Here is a 21,803-nt window from a genome sequence, read left to right as displayed (position 1 = left end):
GAGCTGGGGTGGGGGGGCTCTGCATGGATCGGGTGGGGGAGGGGAGCTGTGCTGAGTTGGGGCCCGAGAGGGTGGAGGAGGTTGTTTTGCGCGGAGGGGCAGCGGTGGGGGTCTGGTGAGCCAGGGCCTGGGTCTGTTCTTCTGAGGCGGTGGGGTTGGGCCGAGGGGGCCCCATCCTGTCGGGGGAGGGTTGCCGCGCATGCGCCTCGGGACTCTGGTTGTGGCAGGGCCCGGCCCACGGTGCGGCCGGGCCCTAATGCGCACGCGCTGCCTCGGCGCCGGGCAAGCGGTGACGTGAAGGTTGTGTGGTTTTCTCACCCCGCCCACCCGCCTTCCGCGTGGGGCGCGGCCCTACTGCCCCTCCCGGCAGCGTCGCCCTCTGATTGGGTAGCAGCGGGGCCGCGACGGCGGCTGGGAAGGGACAGACCGGAAGATGTTCTCGCGCAGGGGGCGTGACGTCACCTGCGCTAGCCAATGAGCGGTCGGCGGTGGGGAGTTTGAATCTGCGGGGCAGCGGGCGGTCGCTATAGGGACGCGGCGGGCGGCACAGACTGACTGACCGGACGGGACCGGACCGAGTCCGTGTGGCGCCATGAGGAAGAGGTGAGCGTGGGGCTCTGCCTCTGGCTGCCCCGGGAGGCGGCGCGAGGAGGGCCCCGCGGTGTGTTGCTGCGCACCAGGCTAGTTTCTGCGCAGTAAAGCGTAACCTACACACAGTTCGGGCGCCGCAGATTCTGTCACGTACAAGCGAGTGTAGCAGTAGAGCAGTAAATTCGTGTACTAGACACACGTGTAGACAGCGCCGCTGCAATTGTTTTAGTTCGGTTCAGGGGGTGGGGTGAGGTGAGGTGAGGTGGGGTGGGGCGGGGCGGCTGACACGGGTCCCATATAGGGACCAGGACACAGGCCCCGTCCCTCCAGCCCCGGCTGGCGCTGGCCCGGGCGATGATCTGACCCGAGAATGACTATTCTCCCTCCCCCCCCCCCGGTGCCAGAAGGACGAGAGCCAATCCCCACCGGACTGCGCCGGTGTCCGGGGCCAGCTGAGATGTGGGCGTGGCAGGACCCTCCACCAGCACTGTCCCCTGCTGCTAAGGAGCCAGTGCATGGACAGGGGAGCGAACACCTTCCCACGTGCTGGGGGCTGGAGCCGTGTCCTGGCAGGGGGGCCGGGAGCACAGGATTTGTTCTGTGATCGCTTCTCACTGGGCACAGCATGGCTGGGACCCTGTGGGACAGGTGCCTCCTGGAGCTGTGGTCCTGGTGCATCGCTCCTCTCCAGGTCCATGCGCGTCATTCCTGTGGGGGCGCTGGTGCTGGACTCCAAGGGGTTTGCTGGGGCTGACAGTTGCGGTGCCTGAGCCCGGCTGGCAGGCTTTGTGTCTCCCTCCAGGAGTCTGGACTGGAGGAGAGTTTGCTCCTGGTGATGAGTCAGGCTGGGGAAACGTGGCACAAGCAGAAAACTGTCTGTTTGGCAGCATGAGCGGTGACAAGGGGATGAGTTAACGGTGCTGTAGAGGAAGGGGGGGGGGTGCGCTGGGGACACAGGGAGTCCGGCAGTGGCATGGGCCCCTAGCAAAGGAAGAGGACAACTGCCTGTGGTGCAGAACAGCTGCTGCTCAATAAATATTTCTCCTGCATGTTTGCAAAGAGACAGCATGGTGGACGAGGGGCACGGGCCAGAAAGAACTGGGCTACCTGTGGGAGGCTTAGCCACGTTTGCCCCAGGTGCGAATCACTTGGACCAGGCTGGGGGGATGCTGGTTTCCCATCTGGGGTTTATAAATGCAGGGTTACCTTGACAGTCCCACAGGACTGGGGCCCTGTCACAGCATCAGTGTCCTTGAGAGAGGGAAGCCAAGCAAAGGGTTCTGTAGCCAGTGGCTACTCGCTGCACCTGGCGCAGGACCCAGGCAGGACCTGAGTCGCCTAAGCTTTTGGTTGAAGCACCAGTGTCAAACGTGGCTGCAGGGCTGGTTCCTGCCCACGGAGCCGTGTCAACTGGCAAACCACCCCTCTGGGCATGGCTTCCTCAGCAAGGTCTGGCGGCTCTTGGATGTACTCCTTGGAGCCCCATTTGCCCCTCGACAGTTTCATAGTTTCATAGTTTCATAGTAGCTAGAGTCGGAAGGGACCTAGGTAGATCATCTAGTCCGACCCCCTGCCTTAGCAGGAAAGAGCACCGGGGTCAGATGACCCCGGCAAGGTGCTCATCTAACTTCCTTTTAAAAATCCCCAGGCTAGGAGCCTGCACCACTTCCCCTGGAAGCTGGTTCCAGGCCCTAGCCGCCCTGACTGTGAAGTAGCGCCTCCTAATATCTAATCTAAACTTACCCTCCGCCAGTTTGTGACCGTTATTCCTGGTCACTCCTGGCAGCGCACGGGGGAACAGGGACTCCCCCAATACCTGCTGATCCCCCCTGACCAGTTTGTAGCAGGCCACAAGGTCCCCCCTTAACCTTCTCTTGTGGAGGCTAAACAGGTTCAGGTCCCGTAGCCTCTCCTCATAAGGCCTGCCCTGCTGACCCCTGATCATACGAGTGGCCCTCCTCTGAACTCTTTCCATATTGTCCACGTCCCTCTTGAAGTGTGGCGCCCAGAACTGGACGCAGTACTCCAGCTGCGGCCTGACCAGTGCCGCATAGAGGGGGACAGTAACTGCTGTCCCTCCATTCCTCAGCGAGGTGCTGGCTGCGGAGTCCGTGGCGTGTCTGAACAGCGCCCTGGGCAAACTGCGGGATATCTGGGAGGAGATCGGGATCCCTGAGGAGCAGCGATTACAGCGAACAGATGTGGTGAAGAAGCACGTCAAGGTGAGTCCCTTCCCGAGCTCCCCCTGCTTTGACCGAAGGAGTGCATGTGAGTCTGCTCCTGCTCTCTGCTCCTCTGTCCTTTCGTGCCTCTGTCTCCTGCGGGCCATGGCACCTTCTAGACCATCCTGCCCTGCCCCTGGCTCGGGAGTGCAGATTCTTGCTCTCTGCTCCCTGCCCTGCTCAACAACGTCCCATGGTACAAATACCATCCCACCCTGTGGGTCAGTCCCTTGGGGTGATGTTTCCAGACTGGCAGAGTCCTGTTCCTGAGCCCTCCAAGAGCAGGGCACACAGGTAGGGCTGCCCCCAGCCAGAGCAGAGCACAACGGGGCACGTGGGGACGAGCAACCCTGAGGGGAGAGCTGGCCTGGCCAGGCTATGGAGCTTTATGCTGTTCTGTGGGTGCAGCCTGGACCCTCCCTTGGCCAGGGCCCTGCTGAGCTCACAGGCCCCAGCCTCTGTCCTAAGTGCCTCATTGCCCCTGGCCACAACCTGCAGCCTCGTTCACGCTCCCCTCGTGCCCTCGGTGCCCGACAACAGGTGTCCTGGCCAGGGCAAGCAGGAATGCTGGGATTTGGTGCACCGCTGGGGCCCGGGCCTCAGGTGATTGTAACAGTTCTGCCCTCCTGCTCCCCCATGTCACTCCAGGCTGTGCTGTAGATGCTCAGCTCTGCTCAAGCCTGCTTGTCCTATGCTGGCCTCTCCTGGTCTGTTCCCCACGGGGATTTCTGGGCTGGCAGGTTGTGCTTCTCCAACTGCCCACACTGTCCCAGCAGTCCCCCAGGCGCCACTAATCGGAGCTTTCCCGCAGGGGCTGCTGGACATGATGATCGCCGAGGAGGAGGACCTGAAGGAGCGCCTGCTCAAGAGCATCGCCACATGTCGCAAGGAGCTGGACACCCTGTGCCAGGAGCTCCACTTAGATCCTTTTGAGGTAAGCCCCAGCGCTGGCGTCCCTGTTCTCTCCCACCCAGGTCGCAACAGCCTGCTCCTGGCTTGGCCTGGCCCCGGGTCCACCGGCGGGGCCCTGCTTGCAAGAGAAGCTGGCTGGCTCCTCCCCACTGGTCCACCTGATGGGGCCTGTAAGGCCCCGGAGTGCAGAGCCCTGGGCTTTGTGGCAGCCTACTGCCATGCTGAATGGGATGGGCAAGCTCATGCTGCAGACCTTAGTTCTCATGGCTAGGCTATGACCCAGCGGGCCTATGGCTGCCATGGGCGGGACCAATCTGAGCCTAGTGCTGCTGGGCCGAGGCACCCGTGCTACTTTGGGGGGGAGTGGGGGCAGCTGTTTTCGACCACCGCTGATGGCCTGTACCCTCAGGAGGAGGAGAGCACCATCCTCCAACTGGAGAGGGACTTGCGCACCCGTGTGGAAGTGATGGCGAAGCAGAAGCGGGAGAGAAAGCAGGAGCTGAAAGCCCTACAGGAGCGAGACCGGGATCTGTGCGACCTCCTTTGCGCCCGCCCGTACAGCATTGACAGCAGTGCCGTACCCAGCCTGGAGGAGCTCGATGCCTTCCGGCGCCACCTGGCCGTCCTGACAACTGAGAAGGTCCGGGGGGGAGTGGTGTGTGTGTGCGCGCGCATAACTGGGCACAAGCTCTGCATGGCGCTGCCGGCTTCTAACCCTGCCTCCCTCCTCCAGGAGCGCCGGCGAGAGGAGTTCGTGTGTACCAAGCGGCAGATCATCAAGTGCATGGAAGAGCTGGAGCACGTCCCTGACACCAGCTTTGAGCAGGATGTGGTGTGTGAGGATGAGGAGGCCTTCTGCCTCTCCACTGAGAACATTGCTGCACTCAAGGAGCTGCTCCAGCAGGTAGGGACCCCGTACCTGAGCTGACCGGGTCGGGGCTTTGCCTAAAAACACTGAGGCTCCTGCACAGGGCTTGGAATCTGGAGGTTTCAAGGGACTGGTGGGGACTTTGCCCAGGGCCCCTCTTCAGGGGGCGTGGAGCAGGACCTGGCAATGCCTGCTGGGAGCTGTGTGCTGACCGATGCCTCCCCACTGCAGCTGGAAGCCCGGCAGGCACTTAACGAGGCGGTGTGCGCAGAGCTGCGTTCCCGAATCCTGGAGCTCTGGGACCGCCTGCAGGTTCCAGCCGAGGAGAGGGATGCTGTGGCCCCACACATGACCGGGTCCCGCGCCAGGACCCGGAGAGCGGTAAGGAAACCTGCCTGCGTGCCTTTGGGGGAGGGCAGGCTACCTGCTCCTGGTAGCACAGGCAGGGGGAGGACCCAGCGCTCCATCCTGTAGCTCTTGTGCAGGAGCCTGCAGCTGCTGAAAGCTGTTAGTCCCTGGAGCGCAGTCTGTTCCTCTTACCCTTTCCTCTTGCCGTGTCCCTGGACCCTGAGCCTGTGTGTGGTCTGCTCCCTCCGTAGCTGCAGCTGGAAGTGGACCGCCTGGAGGAGCTGAAGCTGCAGAACATGAAGGTGGTGATCGAGGCGATCCGCGTGGAGCTGGCAGCCTACTGGGACAAGTGCTTCTACAGCCCAGCCCAGCGGGAGGCTTTTACCCCCTATTATGATGGTGCGTTGGGTCCGGGAGGGTCAGAGCCTGGTGTGCTCTGGGGGTTCCTGCTTGCAGCCGGCCTGGCCTTGTAATCCTGCTGTCATCTTCCCAGAGGACTACACGGAGACCCTGCTGCAGCTCCATGACGCTGAGGTGGGGAGGCTGAAGCACTACTACGAGACACACAGGGAGCTCTTTGAGGCTGTCCAGAAGTGGGAGGAAAACTGGAGACTCTTCCTGGAGCTGGAGGTATTGACCCTGTGGGGAGCAAGCCTGGGCTACACGTGCAGCACCAGGTGTCCGGCCTGGGGCTGTAGGGGTCCGGGCCAGCAATATGCGAGTTCATGGGCCCTGGGTGGGGTAATCTCCTCTTGCTGCGCTCTGCCATGGGGGGTCCTAGTGTGCTGGTGTGGGCCTGGGCTGCCTTGTAACTGGGCTCTTGCACCTCAGAGAAAAGCAAGTGACCCGAGCCGCTTCGCCAACCGTGGGGGGAACCTCCTAAAGGAAGAGAAGCAGCGGGCCAAGCTGCAGAAGACCCTTCCCAAGGTGAGCAAGGTTCTGGGTAGGGGGTGCCTGGGCCCTCCAAGTGCGCAGATGCATGTGGTCCTGCCTTGAGAGCTGGGGTTGGGGTCTTGCATGGGGACCTGGGTTGTGCTGTCAGCAGGGACTGACTGACCACCTTCTGACGCCCCTCCCTGCGTTCTGGCCCAGCTGGAGGAGGAGCTGCGCGTGCGCATTGAGGGCTGGGAGCATGAGCACCAGGAGGCTTTTCTTGTGAGTGGGCAGCAGTTCATGGAGTACGTGGCAGAGCAGTGGCAGCTCTTCCGCCTGGAGAAAGAGAAGGAGAAGCAGGAGCGCGTGAGTGCGAGGCTGAGCGGCAGCTGCAGCAGGGGGCAGCCGGGTGGGCTCAGATATGATGGGGTGCTCCTGCCCTCCGGTGCTTCCCTTCCCTACCACATGTGCTGGCCTGGCATGCGTGGCACGGTGCCTGTCTGTGATGCTGGCACTGCTGTTGTGCTGTACAAGTGTTGTGTGAGGCCTGTCTGGGGAGAGGTTGCCACATTGTTTAGGTGGGATCCCTCCTGTCTCTGGGAAATGGGCCTGAGCATGTGAGGAGCTGCCCTTATGCCCTGCCTCCAGCCTGCAGCTGTAGCTGCTCAACAACTGCAAGTGCTGTGATGCAACTCTGTGCCAAGGGTAGGGGCCAGCAGCATCCCACACGCTCCAGACAGGCTGGGTTCCCTGTGTCCTGGCTGTCCTGACAGCAGGGCCTTCGTGTGCCCTTGGCAATCCTGGTTTGTGGGGGGGGTCCACTGGGTCTGCGCTCTCCTCCCAAAGCTGCCTGCTGGGCACTGCCGTCCTGTGCTGCCATGTGTCTGGCCTAAAGTAGCTGGGACTAGTCCCCTGCCTGTGGCACTTGGGCTGGGCCATCCCTCGCCCAGTCCTGTCTATAAGGATCTCTCCTGTGCAGCAACTGAAGAAGAGCCGGCAGATCGAGGAAGAGATGTTGTATGGTGCTGTGCCCAAGACACCTGCCAAGCGCCGTGTGCTGGGGCCCCATACGCCTGGCAAAGTAAGGAAGGTAATTGCATGCTCCCCCTACATCACAGCTGGTGCAGGGCTTCAGGCTGCCTGGGCCCACAGGTGTTGGGATTAGCCAGTGCCTCTGAGCTGGAGGAGCCGGCATTGCAGGCTCAGCGGTAGTGGTGTGGGCCGTTTCCTTGTAGCAGTAGCTCATCTGCTGCCTACTACAGCTCTGCCCTGACCTGGCTCTGCCCTCCAGCAGCGTCTTTGCTGCAGCCTCCTGCGTTGGGCTGTGTGGTTGGGCTCTGGCCCACTGTCTTGTGCCCGCATCTTGTGCCAACCTCGTGCTGTCCCCTCAGCTCAACGCCACCTTGGTCTCCAGTGCCACTCCCAACAGCACGATACGTTCAGGCTTTGGCACGGTGCTCTGCCATTCTCCGGTGTCCCGGCTGCCGCCTTCCGCAGGCAAAGTGAGTATGCATGGTCTTCTGCCTTGCCAGGGCCCCCTCTGCAGGCACGCAGCCTCCTAGCCACTCGTAGGGCAGGGGGAATGTAAGACCTGAGGGTGGGAACAGCTCCTCAGCTACTCTACCCTGGCGTGCACCACCAATGTGCAGCCATCTGGGGCTGACCCCCAGCGCTGCCACTAGGCACTGCACCCTGAGCCAGCACCTGCAGGTTTGCCAGGCACCTGCCCAAGTGCCCTGATGCCTGTGGGAGTACAGCCTGCACTGGGACACTTGGGCCCTGCCTCTGGCCTTCTGGGCCACTGTAGCGCTCTGGGGTGAGCTTGAGTGGCTCAGCACAATGGGGGCTGCTGGGCTCTGCACATGTTTGCCTTTGAACTGGGCTGATGCTGGAAAGCCAGTGAGTGGGTGGGCTTCAGCACAATGGGTTGTAACTCTGGCTTGGGACCAGGGTGGGGAGTGGGAATGGGGATGAAGCCAATCCTGCAGGACCTACCAGGTTGTTTGTCAGTCCTCCCTAACTGCGCTTGTCTGTTGCAGCTTGGCCAGTCTGCTCGGCACCCTGGCCACACAGCCGCCAAGCCCCCACGCCCTGGCCTCAAGGAGCGCAACAAGGAGAATGTGCCGCAGCTGCATGGCCCTGGGCTGAGCGGTGGGTGCACCCCCACAGCCCCTGTCCAACGTAACTACAGCATTAACTCTGTTGCCAGCACCTATTCCGAATTTGCGGTAATTTACCTCTTCTCAACACTCTGGGCAGCACGTGGTGCCAGACCCTGCACTGCCCTACCCGGCAGCGCACCCCTGGGCCCAGTCTGGGCCAACCCCTGCACAGAGCGGAGCCTGGGGACACGGGTTTGGTGCTGGCTCCAACTCCAGCGAAGTCATGACCAACACCTCTGCCTCAGGCTTGGTTTTTTCGGGAGGGACCCACCTAGCCCCTTGCCACTCCCCCTCGGTGCTGGGTGGGGCACAGAACGACTTGCTAACCTCGTACTAACCAACCCCACCAGCCCCAGGCAGCAGGGCAGACATCTCCCTGCAGTGCAGGGGAGTAGAGGCAGCCTCATGGCCGGGTGTTGTGAGGTGTCTGAGAGAACCAGGTCCCCTGTGGCCCAGCCCCGCTGTGGCTGCCTTCCCAAGCCCTAGTGCTCTGAGCAGGAGGTGTACATAGGCCTGAGTTGTCCCTTTAGGGTTGGAGTCTGCAGCACCACTTTCCTGATACCCAATTCCCAAGGTGCTAGACAGTCAGAACCATTGCTGCGCCACTCCCTGCGCAGCTAGGCACGGAGACGCTCTAGGAGCCTGCTGCCTCCAACAGGCTACTGGGTTACTGGGCACGAAAGCTCTGGTTCAGAGCCTTGCTGCCTCCCCCTCCTCCACCCCCATGGTGCCAGCTGCAGGGAGGAGAGTGAGTAGTTTAACCTGGCTCAGTCCTGGATGGGCTGCTGCAGGCCCTGGCTGCTGACTTTGCCTCTGGAAGACCCCCAGGGCCAGCACTTGTGAGAGAGCAGGCAGGTAAACCTAAAGCCCAAGTGCTTGGGGTTGCTAGCCTGAGCCTCAGGCAGCCTCTCCAACCCCAAGCTTCCCTGGGACCCTGTGTGGAAGACCCTGGAAGAGCCTGACCACAGCCACAGGCCTGCCTTGCCTCAGTGTGGCAGGGGTGGGAAAGTCACTGCTCTAGCTCCACAGTCGGGCTGGGGCCAGGGAAGAAGGAGCACAGCAGAGGCCATGTGTCCCTGGATTGACTACGTGGTCAGAACAAGCCTCACCTCCAGCCAGAGAGGTTGGCACTTCTGTCTCACTGCCCATGGCAGGCTGGCCATTCAGCTCCACAGGCCAGAGCAGGACCCCCAGTGATCGCTAGCTGGGAGGGGGGAGGTGATGTGCCCACCCAGGATGTGCCCCATGGCAGTAAACTGGGGCTGAGATCATCTGCAGGAATGGAGGAAGCTGGAGCTGCTGCCAGAGGGAGGCAGCTCATGCAAAAGCTGGGGCCTTCCTTTCCCAGCTGGCTTGCTGCCAGCTGAGGCCAAGGGGTTTGGGAGCAGTCAGTCCTGACATGGAGCATCCATGACTACCCCCACCCTTGCCTGCCCTGGCCTGGAGGAGTAGAGCTTCAGTGCTTAGCTTCTCAGCCTACGGCATGGCCAGGGCCCATGCTCACGGCCCCAGTGCCCTGGTCCAACATGTCACTGGCCTCTTTCTCTTTTTCAGCGTGAGCTCTCAAAGGCCTCCAGGTCTGACAACAGCTCCCACATCCTGAACTCCACCACCACCACCAACCTGCACTGCTGAGGCGCGGCTGTTGGGCCTGGCCCTAGCGTTGCCACCAGCCGCTGTTCCCAGAGCCACTGTGTGCACCACCTGTCTCAGCCGCTGCCTGTCTGCTGGAACGGGGTGGGCCCTGTGCCAGGCCTGGCTTCAGCCTGGTCCCCTGGTGCTTCTCTGCTCTTTTTGCCTAGAGTTGGGATCCTTTTGTTTTTATGGTGATTAAACATTTGCTTTCCTGCCCCAGCCCTGCTGCCGCCTCCGCACTAGCTCAGCCTGGCGGCAGGCAGCCCCACAACAGTGGACTAGGGCAACACCTAGGTGCAGGGCTTGGGCAGGAGCATGAGCTGAGTGAGTGGGGGCCTTGGGCACCACGGGGAGGGAAGCAGAGCTCCTTCTGCCCCAGCTACTGCTGCCCTGCCACCCTCAACACCGCTGCACCTCCTGGTGCTTGTAAATACTCACCCTGACCCTTGTGGACAGGGCTGCACCTTGTTAGCACTACAGCTTTGCTTGGTTATTTATTCCCTGCTGCCTGGGCCCAAGCCGCTGTGGGTGGAGGGCTCCTGCATGCTTGTCTGTGAAGAAGCTGTGGGGCATGGGGGTGGGACTTGTTTTAACCTCTGCTGACTGACCTGCCTCCCTGTCTGCCTTCTGATGCCAGAGGAGAAGCAGGTTCTGTAACGGGACAAAGAATACACGAATAAACAATAAAATGGCATGCATGTCTGGTAGTGCTGTGCAGTTGGGATGCGCTGCAGGCTGCTCAATCCATGGTGCTACTGGCAGCCTGTGACCAGGGGTTTGCTCATCTGTGGAGCAGGCCTCAGCATGAACCGCAGGGAGATGAGGCACTTGCTGCTGGGTTACGGGAATAAACCTGCAGTGCGGTGCCCCATCTCCCTGCAGCCAGGAGGCCGACAGAAGCTAGCAGCCACGCACAGCACCTGTTGTTGGACCCAGCACTTCAGCACCCCCTGGGAAGCCGCTGCTTGTGCATCCAGCACGGGGCTGGCCCTTCCCTTCCCTCCGCAAGGAGATGGATGCAGCCAGTGCAGGTGCCTCGTCTCCTCCCAGCCCCTCTGCAGTGGGGCTGGGCACTCATGGCAGCCGGCTCAGTGCTAGCAGCCGTGCTAGGAGGGGTCCTCCTCTCTTCCACCGTGTGCACCTGAGTGGCCCAGGGGCCGCGCACGAGCCGGCTGGCGCTGTCACAGGCCTGTGCTGCTGGGCCTCCAAGCACTTCGGGGCGAGCTGCAGCGCGGGGGCTGGCATAGCCCCTCCTGCGCGCAGCGGGGGGTCGCGCCCCAGAGCCCCCCTTGGCTTGGAAGGCCCTGCCCGCGACCGCCCGCCTCCGAGGACCTGGGACCGGGGCTCGGCCCGAGCACTCGGGGCAGCCCAACAAACCCGCCCCCCGCCAGGGGGCGCTGTGCGGCGCTCTGCCCGGCGCCAGTGCCGCGCCTGCTCTCCGCGCCCGCTAATTGGCCCGCGCGTTCCTGCTGGGGCGGGGCCGGGCCGCGACCGGAGCTCGGATGGGACAAACCAGAAGACGCTCCCGGGGAGCAGCGGAAGGGGCGGGATGTCACGTATCTCCCGCCAGCCAGTAAGCGGGCAGCGCGGGGGATCCGAACTGGTGGCGGTTGCTCCGGGGCCGCGAAGTCATGAGGAAGAGGTGCGGGGCCTCTCCCTGTCCGCGGGGGTCCTGCCCTGGCGCTGTGGGTCCGGACCCGTCCGCACCAGACGCTTTGCTGCGCAGCGAACGAGTTTGCAGCGCAGTAAAGCGTCACCATCTGCAGGTGCGCCGCGCCCTGAGCGCACGTACAGCCGGTGCCGTCGGGGTTGGTTTAGTCCGGCACAGTGGAGCCGAGGCGAGTTCAGCCGCTTTCCTTGCAGGCGTGGACGTGCCGAGGGTGGCTCTACGCAGGGTGCCAGGCTGGCGTGGCATGGTTCCGCTGCCGTGGGTCTGTTACAGGCCCCCTTCCTCCAGCCCTGTGTGTTGCTGTGTCGGGGGCGCTGGCCCGGGCAATGCTCTGACCCGAGAACGAGCAAGCCCCACAGCTCCAGCCGCCGGAAAGATGAGACCGATCCTCGCTGGGCTGCGCTGTGTGCCCAGGGCTGGGCGTCGGAGCCGGCTGAGACCTGGGGGTTGCAGGACCCTCCACCAGCACCCTCCCCTGCTGCCGAGGAGCCGGCGCACGGATGGGAGCAAACGCTTTCCCACGTGCTGGGGGCTGGAGCCGTGTCCTGGCCGGGAGTGCAGGACAAGGAAGGATACGTCAGACTCTAGCGGGCAGACCCACTGGACGGGCTTTTGGGGCCTCATGTACCATCCCTCGGGGCCAAGGAGGCGAACGTCCAAGGGAAGCCTCCATCCAAATGCGAACCTGCTCGGAGGGACGGAGGAGGCGGGGACCCGGGAGTGAAAAGACGCTTGTGAGAGAAAACTCAGACAGGGCTGAGGGTCGGCGAGTGGCGGGGGGAGGCCATGGGAGAAGGGAGGTGGCTGTTGCCTGCGACTTGCGGGGAGACTGGCCATGGTGCTGAGGTTGCAGAGTCGCTGCCCCTCTTGAGCCCAGACGCTCGCTGTTCGCTCAGATTATGAATTTCTGTTCCTGCCCTGCGTCCCGGAGGCATTTTGCAAATTCCCTTTAAGCCCAAGTATCATGAGCTCCAGCAGGAGCAACAGTTCTGCAAACAATGTGCTTGTGTTTGTGCACATCGGCCCCTTACTTCTCCTGCAAGCGGTCGTCCTGGTGCGTTGCTCCTTTCTAGTTCCTTTTGCATCACTTCTGCAGGGGCATCTGGGGCACTGGGGGTGATCTCACGCTTGCATACGTGTGTAGGGGCTGGACTCGGGGTTTGCTGGGGCTGATGGATGTGGTGCCTGAGACCGGTTGGCAGGCTTTGCATTCACTGAAGGCTGCGGTGTCTCCCTCTGGGAGCCTTGCCTGAAGGTTTGGGTGATGAGTCAGGCCAGAGACATGCAGTGCAACCAGAGAAATGTAGGTTTGGCAGTGAATGGTGAGGAGGGAATCGATGGTGTTGAGGAAGGGAGAGGTCCCCAGAGCTCTGCCCTGCACCGGGGCGAGAAGGCGTCTAGCAGTGGTTTGGCCCTTGTCTGAAGAAGATGACGACTGTCCATGGTGCAGAGCAGCTGCTTTTCAATAAATATTTCTCCTGCATGTTTGCAGAGAGACAGCATGGTGCGCTGCTCCTAGAAGGAGGGAGGGCAACAGGCCAGAAACCCCCTGAGTACCTGGGGGAGGCTTAGCGATGTTTACGCCAGGTATGAGTCACTTGGAGTGGGCTGGGAGGACTCTGGTTTCCTGTCTGGGGTTATAAATGCTGGGCAGCCTTGACAATCACCCAGGACCAGGACCCTGCCAAAACATGAGTGTCCTCGAGAAAGGCAACCCAAATGATGGGTCCTCTAGCCAGCGGCCACACACTGCCCCTGCCGTGGGCCGCAGGCAGGACCATGGGGAAGTCAGCTAAGGTTTTGATTGAAGCACTGGTGTCAAACGTGGCCAGAGGGCTGGGTCCTGCCCACAGAGCTGTGTCACCTGGCTGTGGGGGGTCTGTGGAGTCAGGCAGGCAGAGCTTGCCCCACAGTTGGGAGCACAGAGCCCCACTGTGGACACGTGCTGGGGGAGGAGGTGAGCAGCTGCTGAATTAACACCTGCAGCTCCCTGGTGCTTGCAGCACTGCCAGGGGTGAGTCCAGCTCTGGCCCACAAGGAGCCCTGCAGCCCAGATATGGCTCTGGGGGCCAAACCAATTTCTCCCCCGAGTTAAGGGCATTAAAGGCTGGGATGTAACTAGCACCCAGCACCATGGCTTTCCTGAGAATGTCCTCAATTCTTGACAGGGCCACTTAGGGCAACTGGCAAAGGTAACCACTGGTGCGGCATGCTCGCCTTTCTGGGATGTGCTGCGCTCAACCCTGGCCCAAGTCCGGAGAGACTTTTCAGGAGTGTTGGTAAGCCCTGGGACTGGTTCCGACCCACAGTGACCAGTCACCTGCAGTGACAGAAGACACACTGTCTGTCTCTGGAGCTGTGGGGATGATGGCAGGGTGTGCCCCAGAGTGAGCCGGACCACCTGGTGCTTTGGATCCTGGCAAGCAGAGCCGAAGGCATGGGTCTCCCATCTGGGCAGGAGGAGAACCACGGGCTGTGGAACGAGGCTCTGGGAGCCGCAGGGGAACAGAGCGGGAAGTGAGCTCTTGGTGCCATGGGGAGGTACTGAGGCCAAGGTGACCCTTGGATGTAGATATAGGATATGGGACTGACTGGGAGGAGTAAAGAGCCAACCCCCATCCTGTCTAGGGCATTAGTGATCCCAATACTTAACTTCCACATACGGTTCTGGGCCAGCAGTTTAAAAAAGCCAAAACTGGGAGAGGAGACGGAAAACTGCCCAAAAGTTTAAAACTGAAAATGGCAAGAGGGAGGGACCGCAGGATCTTGGACCCTCTATTTATAGCTTGCTTGTTCTGATGTAATAAATGTTTGCTGCTCCCTGCCCTGCTGAAGCTTTGGGGCTGAGCCGAGTGGTTCTCTTGTGCCCTCGGCAGATGTTGGGTGGCCAGGATTGCTGGTATCTCCTATGCAAGTAACCGTTCAGGAAGGAAGCGTTTCTGGTCTGCTCCTCTGCATCGCGGAAGGCCCCACTCCTGTTGCCTTGTCACCTTGGCTTGTGCTTCTCACTGGCACTTAACTGAGTCTCTTAGATCTCTTACGCACAGATATAGCACAAATGCATTCCCTACGTTGGTTGCTTCAGTCGCTACTGACTTAAGGGCAGGGTACAGCAGAGGTGCGCCTCAAACTATTGATGGCATTTTAAGCGCTGCCATCGATTCAAACCTTACTCAATTCTAGGCAATGTAGACTTCCAGCTCCATGGTCTGCACTTGCCACTCTGCCATTTTAGTCATTGACCAGGTCTGAGGCCCACAAAAGAGGAGCTCTAACTTAGTGGGAAAAATGTGATGTAAACCAATGGCTGGACCCAAAGGCTGATAATGCAAGTCCATCTAATCCTGCTTTTGGCCTTAAACTCAGTTCATTCTGTTTAAAGACTGAACTGGGCCTTTGCAGTCACTAAGGCTAGGAGTGTTCCTCCTTTCTGCTGCCGTTACTCATAATTCGGGAGTAGGGAGTGAGCTTACTGTTTCCTGCCTGGCTGCCTTGCCCAATCTGAATCCGTAGAAGTGGCTGCTGTTCACAAAACCTCGCCAAGCCCTTCTGCAAGCTCGGGGGCTTGCCTGGAATGGGCAGCAAACTGCAGTGCTGGAACAGCTTGCCTGCAGCCCTGATGCTTCTATAATGGCACAGTGTGTGTAAACAACTGCTGAGTCTGCTTACTGATGCTTGCCTTTGGACTGTGCTGGGTGCTTCTGCCGGCTCGAGTTCCTCCAGGCTCCAGCAGCAGAATAGTGAGCAATTTGGCCAAAGCAACAGGAGGGGTTCTGGTGCCTTCTGGTAGTCGCCTGCCTCTGGCTCAAGTTTGGCAAATGCGCTGTGATGGCTCCCTACCCCTGGGCCTGGCTTCCTCAGCAAGGTCTGGCGGCTCTTGGATGTACTCCTTGGAGCCCCATTTGCCCCTCGGCAGTAACTGCTGTCCCTCCATTCCTCAGCGAGGTGCTGGCTGCGGAGTCCGTGGCGTGTCTGAACAGCGCCCTGGGCAAACTGCGGGATATCTGGGAGGAGATCGGGATCCCTGAGGAGCAGCGATTACAGCGAACAGATGTGGTGAAGAAGCACGTCAAGGTGAGTCCCTTCCCGAGCTCCCCCTGCTTTGACCGAAGGAGTGCACGTGAGTCTGCTCCTGCTCTCTGCTCCTCTGTCCTTTCGTGCCTCTGTCTCCTGCGGGCCATGGCACCTTCTAGACCATCCTGCCCTGCCCCTGGCGCGGGAGTGCAGATTCTTGCTCTCTGCTCCCTGCCATGCTCAACAACGTCCCATGGTACAAATACCATCCCACCCTGTGGGTCAGTCCCTTGGGGTGATGTTTCCAGACTGGCAGAGTCCTGTTCCTGAGCCCTCCAAGAGCAGGGCACACAGGTAGGGCTGCCCCCAGCCAGAGCAGAGCACAACGGGGCACGTGGGGACGAGCAACCCTGAGGGGAGAGCTGGCCTGGCCAGGCTATGGAGCTTTATGCTGTTCTGTGGGTGCAGCCTAGACCCTCCCTTGGCCAGGGCCCTGCTGAGCTCACAGGCCCCAGCCTCTGTCCTAAGTGCCTCATTGCCCCTGGCCACAACCTGCAGCCTCGTTCACGCTCCCCTCGTGCCCGACAACAGGTGTCCTGGCCAGGGCAAGCAGGAATGCTGGGATTTGGTGCACCGCTGGGGCCCGGGCCTCAGGTGATTGTAACAGTTCTGCCCTCCTGCTCCCCCATGTCACTCCAGGCTGTGCTGTAGATGCTCAGCTCTGCTCAAGCCTGCTTGTCCTATGCTGGCCTCTCCTGGTCTGTTCCCCACGGGGATTTCTGGGCTGGCAGGCTGTGCTTCTCCAACTGCCCACACTGTCCCAGCAGTCCCCCAGGCGCCGCTAATCGGAGCTTTCCCGCAGGGGCTGCTGGACATGATGATCGCCGAGGAAGAGGACCTGAAGGAGCGCCTGCTCAAGAGCATCGCCACATGTCGCAAGGAGCTGGACGCCCTGTGCCAGGAGCTCCACTTAGATCCTTTTGAGGTAAGCCCCAGCGCTGGCGTCCCTGTTCTCTCCCACCCAGGTCGCAACAGCCTGCTCCTGGCTTGGCCTGGCCCCGGGTCCACCGGCGGGGCCCTGCTTGCAAGAGAAGCTGGCTGGCTCCTCCCCACTGGTCCACCTGATGGGGCCTGTAAGGCCCCGGAGTGCAGAGCCCTGGGCTTTGTGGCAGCCTACTGCCATGCTGAATGGGATGGGCAAGCTCATGCTGCAGACCTTAGTTCTCATGGCTAGGCTATGACCCAGCGGGCCTATGGCTGCCATGGGCGGGACCAATCTGAGCCTAGTGCTGCTGGGCCGAGGCACCCGTGCTACTTTGGGGGGGAGTGGGGGCAGCTGTTTTCGACCACTGCTGATGGCCTGTACCCTCAGGAGGAGGAGAGCACCATCCTCCAACTGGAGAGGGACTTGCGCACCCGTGTGGAAGTGATGGCGAAGCAGAAGCGGGAGAGAAAGCAGGAGCTGAAAGCCCTGCAGGAGCGAGACCGGGATCTGTGCGACCTCCTTTGCGCCCGCCCGTACAGCATTGACAGCAGTGCCGTACCCAGCCTGGAGGAGCTCGATGCCTTCCGGCGCCACCTGGCCGTCCTGACAACTGAGAAGGTCCGGGGGGGGAGTGGTGTGTGTGTGCGCACGCATAACTGGGCACAAGCTCTGCATGGCGCTGCCGGCTTCTAACCCTGCCTCCCTCCTCCAGGAGCGCCGGCGAGAGGAGTTCGTGTGTACCAAGCGGCAGATCATCAAGTGCATGGAAGAGCTGGAGCACGTCCCTGACACCAGCTTTGAGCAGGATGTGGTGTGTGAGGATGAGGAGGCCTTCTGCCTCTCCACTGAGAACATTGCTGCACTCAAGGAGCTGCTCCAGCAGGTAGGGACCCCGTACCTGAGCTGACCGGGTCGGGGCTTTGCCTAAAAACGCTGAGGCTCCCGGACAGGGCTTGGAATCTGGAGGTTTCAAGGGACTGGTGGGGACTTTGGCCAGGGCCCCTCTTCAGGGGGCGTGGAGCAGGACCTGGCAATGCCTGCTGGGAGCTGTGTGCTGACCGATGCCTCCCCACTGCAGCTGGAAGCCCGGCAGGCACTTAACGAGGCGGTGTGCGCAGAGCTGCGTTCCCGAATCCTGGAGCTCTGGGACCGCCTGCAGGTTCCAGCCGAGGAGAGGGATGCTGTGGCCCCACACATGACCGGGTCCCGCGCCAGGACCCGGAGAGCGGTAAGGAAACCTGCCTGCGTGCCTTTGGGGGAGGGCAGGCTACCTGCTCCTGGTAGCACAGGCAGGGGGAGGACCCAGCGCTCCATCCTGTAGCTCTTGTGCAGGAGCCTGCAGCTGCTGAAAGCTGTTAGTCCCTGGAGCGCAGTCTGTTCCTCTTACCCTTTCCTCTTGCCGTGTCCCTGGACCCTGAGCCTGTGTGTGGTCTGCTCCCTCCGTAGCTGCAGCTGGAAGTGGACCGCCTGGAGGAGCTGAAGCTGCAGAACATGAAGGTGGTGATCGAGGCGATCCGCGTGGAGCTGGCAGCCTACTGGGACAAGTGCTTCTACAGCCCAGCCCAGCGGGAGGCTTTTACCCCCTATTATGATGGTGCGTTGGGTCCGGGAGGGTCAGAGCCTGGTGTGCTCTGGGGGTTCCTGCTTGCAGCCGGCCTGGCCTTGTAATCCTGCTGTCATCTTCCCAGAGGACTACACGGAGACCCTGCTGCAGCTCCATGACGCTGAGGTGGGGAGGCTGAAGCACTACTACGAGACACACAGGGAGCTCTTTGAGGCTGTCCAGAAGTGGGAGGAAAACTGGAGACTCTTCCTGGAGCTGGAGGTATTGACCCTGTGGGGAGCAAGCCTGGGCTACACGTGCAGCACCAGGTGTCCGGCCTGGGGCTGTAGGGGTCCAGGCCAGCAATATGCGAGTTCATGGGCCCTGGGTGGGGTAATCTCCTCTTGCTGCGCTCTGCCATGGGGGGTCCTAGTGTGCTGGTGTGGGCCTGGGCTGCCTTGTAACTGGGCTCTTGCACCTCAGAGAAAAGCAAGTGACCCGAGCCGCTTCGCCAACCGTGGGGGGAACCTCCTAAAGGAAGAGAAGCAGCGGGCCAAGCTGCAGAAGACCCTTCCCAAGGTGAACGAGGCTCTGGGTAGGGGGTGCCTGGACTCGCCAAGTGTGCAGGTGCCCACCCTTCTGCCCTGAGTGCGGGGAAGCTGGGCTGGGGGTGGGGTCATGGGTCTCCCACAGGTCCCAATGCTCGGGCCATGGGCAGGGACTGACTGACCACCCCCTGATGCCCCTCCCTGCGTTCTGGCCCAGCTGGAGGAGGAGCTGCGCGTGCGCATTGAGGACTGGGAGCATGAGCACCAGGAGGCTTTTCTCGTGAGCGGGCAGCAGTTCACGGAGTACGTGGCAGAGCAGTGGCAGCTCTTCTGCCTGGAGAAAGAGAAGGAAAAGCAGGAGCGTGTGAGTGCGAGGCTGAGCGACAGCTGCAGCAGGGGGCAGCCGGGTGGGCTCAGATATGATGGGGTGCCCCTGCCCTCAGTCTGGTGCACCCCTTCCCTACCACGTGTGCTGGGCTGGTTGGGGGCGGCGCAGTGCCTGTCTGAGGAGGAGGTATATAGCTCCAGTGCTGGCAGAGGCTAGTGTTGCCCAGGCTGGATCCCTTCTGTCTGGCAGATGGGCCTGAGCACATGTGAGAAGCTGCCCTGTTGCCAGCCTGCAGCTGTAGCTGCTCTACAACTGCACGTGCTGGTGGTGGTGCAGCTCTGTGCCAAGGGGTGGGGGCCAGCGGCATCCCGCATGGTCTGGACAGGCTGGGTTCCTTGTGTCCTGGCTGTCCTGAAAGCAGGGCCCTTGTGTGCCCTCAGCAATCCTGGTTTGGGGTGGGGTCCACTGGGGCTGCACTCTCCTCCCAACACTGCCCATTGGGCACAGCTGTAGTTGCAGCCCTGGGTGCTGCCACCCTGTGCTGCCATGTGTCTGGTGTCAGGTAGCTGGGACCAGTCCCCTGCCTGTGGCACTTGGGCTGGGCCATCCCTCGCCCAGTCCTGTCCATATGCATCTCTTCTGTGCAGCAACTGAAAAAGAATCGGCGGATTGAGGAAGAGCTGCTGTATGGCGCTGTGGCCAATACACCTGCCAAGCGCTGCGTGCTGGGGTCCCACGTGCCTGGCAAAGTTAGAAAGGTAAATTGTGTGCCTCTCCTCCATCACAGCCGGTGCAGGGCTTCAGGCTTCCTGGGGGGTTAGCTGGTGCTCCTGAGCTGGAGAAGCCAGCACTGCAGGCTCGGTGGTAACAGTGTTGGTTGTCTCATGGTGGCACCGGCTCATCTGCTGCATGCTTTGACTGGCTCTGCCCTCCAGTAGCGGCCAGGTCTGCGGCGCCCTTGCTGTGGTTACCCATGTTAGGCTGTGTGGCTGGGCTCTGGGCCACTGTGATGCCCCCACATCCTCTGCCAACCTGCTGTCCCTGCAGCTAAGCGCCACCTCCAGTGGCGCTCCCAAGAGCACCATGCACTCGGGCTTCAGCACAGTCCTCTGCCACACCCCGGTGTCCCGGGTGCCGCCTTCCACAGCAAAGTGAGTGCGCACAGCTGTCTGCCCTGCCGGGGCCCTCTGTGGGTCTGTCGCCCCCAGCCGTCCAGGGGGCAAGGGGAACATGAGGCATGGGGTGGGGTGAGACCACTTGCTCTATCCTGGGCTGCTCTGCTAGGGTAGAGCCCCTGAGCCAGCTCCTGCAGGTTTGCCAGACAGCTGTGGTTGTGTCCTAGTGCCCTGCTGCCCGTGGGAGTACAGCCTGGTCTGGGCGCAGCACCTAGGCCCTGCCTGCTACCTTCCTGGGGCTCTGGAGCACTGTGGATAGGCTTGCCTGGCTGGGCATAGTGCAGGCTGCTGGGCTCTGCCCACGTTTGCCCATGAGCTGGGCTGTGCTGGAAGGCTGGTGAGTGAGTGACTGGGCTCCAACGCAGCTGGGCTGCGCTCTGGTCTGGGACCAGGGTGGGGGCAGGAATGGGGATGAAGGCAACAGCACAGGACCTGCTGGGCTCTACTTGTCAGTCCTGCCTAACCACACTTCTCTGCTGCAGCTTGGCCAGTCTGCTCAGCCCCCCAGCCACGCGGCTGCCCGGCCCCCGTGCCCTGGCCTCAAGGAGCGCAACAAAGAGAACATGCCGCAGCTGCACGGCCCTGGGCTGAGCGGCGGGTGCACCCCCATGAGTAACTACAGCGTTAAGTCTGTTGCCAGCACCTATTCAGAGTTTGCGGTAATTCACCTCTTCTCAACCCACCTACCTTGTCCCGTGCGGCACATGGCGCCAGGCCCTGCCCTGCCCACCAGTGCACCCCTGGATCCGGCTTGGGCTGTTCTCTGCTCAGAGCGGAGCCTGGGCGCATGGATATGGTGCTGTCCCTAACTCTAGTGAAGTCATGACCAGCACCTCTGCCTCAGGCCCGGTTTTTGGGGAGGGACCCAAGTGGCTCCTTACCATGCCTCTCAGTGCTGGGGCACAGAATGACTTGCTAACTCCCACCCCAGTGCAGGGGAGCTGAGGCAGCTGGTATCCGGGAGGTGGGAAGCGTGGGGGAGGAGACCCAACCCAGCGCTTCTGAGGCCTAGTGCTCTGAGCCTGCTGGAGTAGAGCTTCGCTGCTTAGACAGCCTGTGGCCTGGCCAGGGCCTATGCTCACAGCTCCAGTGCCATAATCCAGCATGTCACTGGCCTCTCTCTCTTTTGCAGCATGAGCTCTCAAAGGCCTCCCGGTCTGACAACAGCTCCCACGTCCTGAACTCCACCACCACCAATCTGCACTGCTGAGGTACAGCTGTCTGGCCTGGCCCTAGTGCTGCCACCAGCCGCTGTTCCCAGCGCCACTGCCCATTTGCTGGAGCGGGGTGGGCCCTGCCCCGGGCCTGACTTCAGCCTGGTCGCTGGTGTTTCTTTGCTCTTTCACCCAGTCAGGATCCCTTTGTTTTTGTGGCGATTCAATGTTTACTTTCCAGCTCCAGCCCTGCTGCCGCCTCTGCACTAGCTCAGCCTGGTGGCGAACAGCCCCACAGCGGTGGACTAGGGCAACACCTGGCTGCAGGGCTCAGGCCAGGGGGGCAGGAGCATAAGCTGGTTGAGGAGTGGGGGCCTCAGGCACCACCAAAAGGGAAGCAGAGCTCCCTCTGCCCCAACTACCGATACTGCTGCCCACGCCACCTTCAGCACTGCTGCACCTCCCCAGGCTTGTAAATACTGGCCCTGGCCTCGTGGATAGGCCTTGCTTGGTTATTTATTCCCTGTGGCCTGGGCCCAAGCCGCTGTGGGTGGAGGCCTCCTGTTGCACGTCTGTTTGTTTGCAAGGGGTCTGCTTGCGAGGAAGCTGTCAGGCATGTTTTAACTGCTGACTGACCCGCTTCCGTTTGCCTTCTGGTGTCGAAGGGGAAGGGGGTTCTGTAAGAAGACAAAGGAAGAATACATGAATAAACAATAAAATGGGGATCCATGTCTGCGCAGCTTGGGGGGTGCTTCAGGCACTGGGGCTCAGTGCAG

The 21,803-nt window shown here is 61.4% G+C and overlaps 2 protein-coding genes across 15 annotated transcripts; both read left to right on the top strand.

The window, feature by feature from the left end:
- The first annotated feature begins 148 nt into the window (after positions 1-148).
- LOC149851963 (protein regulator of cytokinesis 1-like) lies at positions 149-10,305 on the top strand. 6 transcript variants are annotated; one of them, XM_090029424.1, is made up of 15 exons: positions 152-603; positions 996-1,263; positions 2,681-2,813; positions 3,625-3,747; positions 4,135-4,365; positions 4,459-4,629; positions 4,825-4,974; positions 5,193-5,340; positions 5,435-5,571; positions 5,773-5,868; positions 6,034-6,180; positions 6,794-6,904; positions 7,206-7,316; positions 7,854-8,042; positions 9,531-10,305. In XM_090029424.1, the coding sequence occupies exons 2-15, from the start codon at positions 1,217-1,219 to the stop codon at positions 9,609-9,611; spliced, it is 1,875 nt and encodes a 624-aa protein (XP_089885550.1). In that variant the 5' UTR covers positions 152-603; positions 996-1,216; the 3' UTR covers positions 9,612-10,305. The 6 variants fall into 6 exon arrangements, with proteins under 6 accessions (XP_089885553.1, XP_089885552.1, XP_089885550.1 ...); XM_090029427.1 differs by lacking the exon at positions 996-1,263 and having other exon boundaries at positions 149-603; positions 6,794-6,895; XM_090029426.1 differs by lacking the exon at positions 996-1,263 and having other exon boundaries at positions 151-603.
- LOC149851962 (protein regulator of cytokinesis 1-like) lies at positions 1,933-21,750 on the top strand. 9 transcript variants are annotated; one of them, XR_016439398.1, is made up of 13 exons: positions 13,980-15,354; positions 16,157-16,279; positions 16,667-16,897; positions 16,992-17,162; positions 17,358-17,507; positions 17,726-17,873; positions 17,968-18,104; positions 18,306-18,401; positions 18,588-18,734; positions 19,346-19,456; positions 19,746-19,849; positions 20,356-20,532; positions 21,006-21,750. XR_016439398.1 is itself a non-coding variant. In XM_090029438.1 (12 exons), the coding sequence occupies exons 3-12, from the start codon at positions 16,169-16,171 to the stop codon at positions 20,680-20,682; spliced, it is 1,629 nt and encodes a 542-aa protein (XP_089885564.1). In that variant the 5' UTR covers positions 1,933-2,040; positions 15,146-15,354; positions 16,157-16,168; the 3' UTR covers positions 20,683-21,750. The 9 variants fall into 9 exon arrangements, 8 of the variants coding, with proteins under 8 accessions (XP_089885564.1, XP_089885562.1, XP_089885559.1 ...); XM_090029438.1 differs by lacking the exon at positions 19,746-19,849 and adding an exon at positions 1,933-2,040 and having other exon boundaries at positions 15,146-15,354; positions 20,356-21,750; XM_090029436.1 differs by lacking the exon at positions 19,746-19,849 and adding an exon at positions 11,142-11,253 and having other exon boundaries at positions 15,222-15,354; positions 20,356-21,750.
- Positions 21,751-21,803: the final 53 nt, after the last annotated feature.

This window comes from Crocodylus siamensis, chromosome 15, assembly GCF_052110815.1.
Source record: "Crocodylus siamensis isolate JL-2025a chromosome 15, ASM5211081v1, whole genome shotgun sequence".
NCBI lineage: Eukaryota > Metazoa > Chordata > Crocodylia > Crocodylidae > Crocodylus > Crocodylus siamensis.
This window is presented reverse-complemented; position numbering and strand designations above follow the sequence as displayed.

What these genes read in the sequence shown, in the direction of transcription:
- LOC149851962 (XM_090029432.1), top strand. Translation starts at nt 15,109, where the DNA reads ATGGCTCCCTACCCCTGGGCCTGGCTTCCTCAGCAAGGTCTGGCGGCT. An exon ending in CCGTCCTGACAACTGAGAAG is followed by an intron (nt 16,898 to 16,991) that starts GTCCGGGGGGGG and finishes TCCCTCCTCCAG; the next exon opens with GAGCGCCGGCGAGAGGAGTT. An exon ending in TCAAGGAGCTGCTCCAGCAG is followed by an intron (nt 17,163 to 17,357) that starts GTAGGGACCCCG and finishes TCCCCACTGCAG; the next exon opens with CTGGAAGCCCGGCAGGCACT.
- LOC149851963 (XM_090029422.1), top strand. Translation starts at nt 1,640, where the DNA reads ATGTTTGCAAAGAGACAGCATGGTGGACGAGGGGCACGGGCCAGAAAG. An exon ending in GCGCCAGGACCCGGAGAGCG is followed by an intron (nt 4,975 to 5,192) that starts GTAAGGAAACCT and finishes CTCCCTCCGTAG; the next exon opens with CTGCAGCTGGAAGTGGACCG. An exon ending in TGCAGAAGACCCTTCCCAAG is followed by an intron (nt 5,869 to 6,033) that starts GTGAGCAAGGTT and finishes GTTCTGGCCCAG; the next exon opens with CTGGAGGAGGAGCTGCGCGT.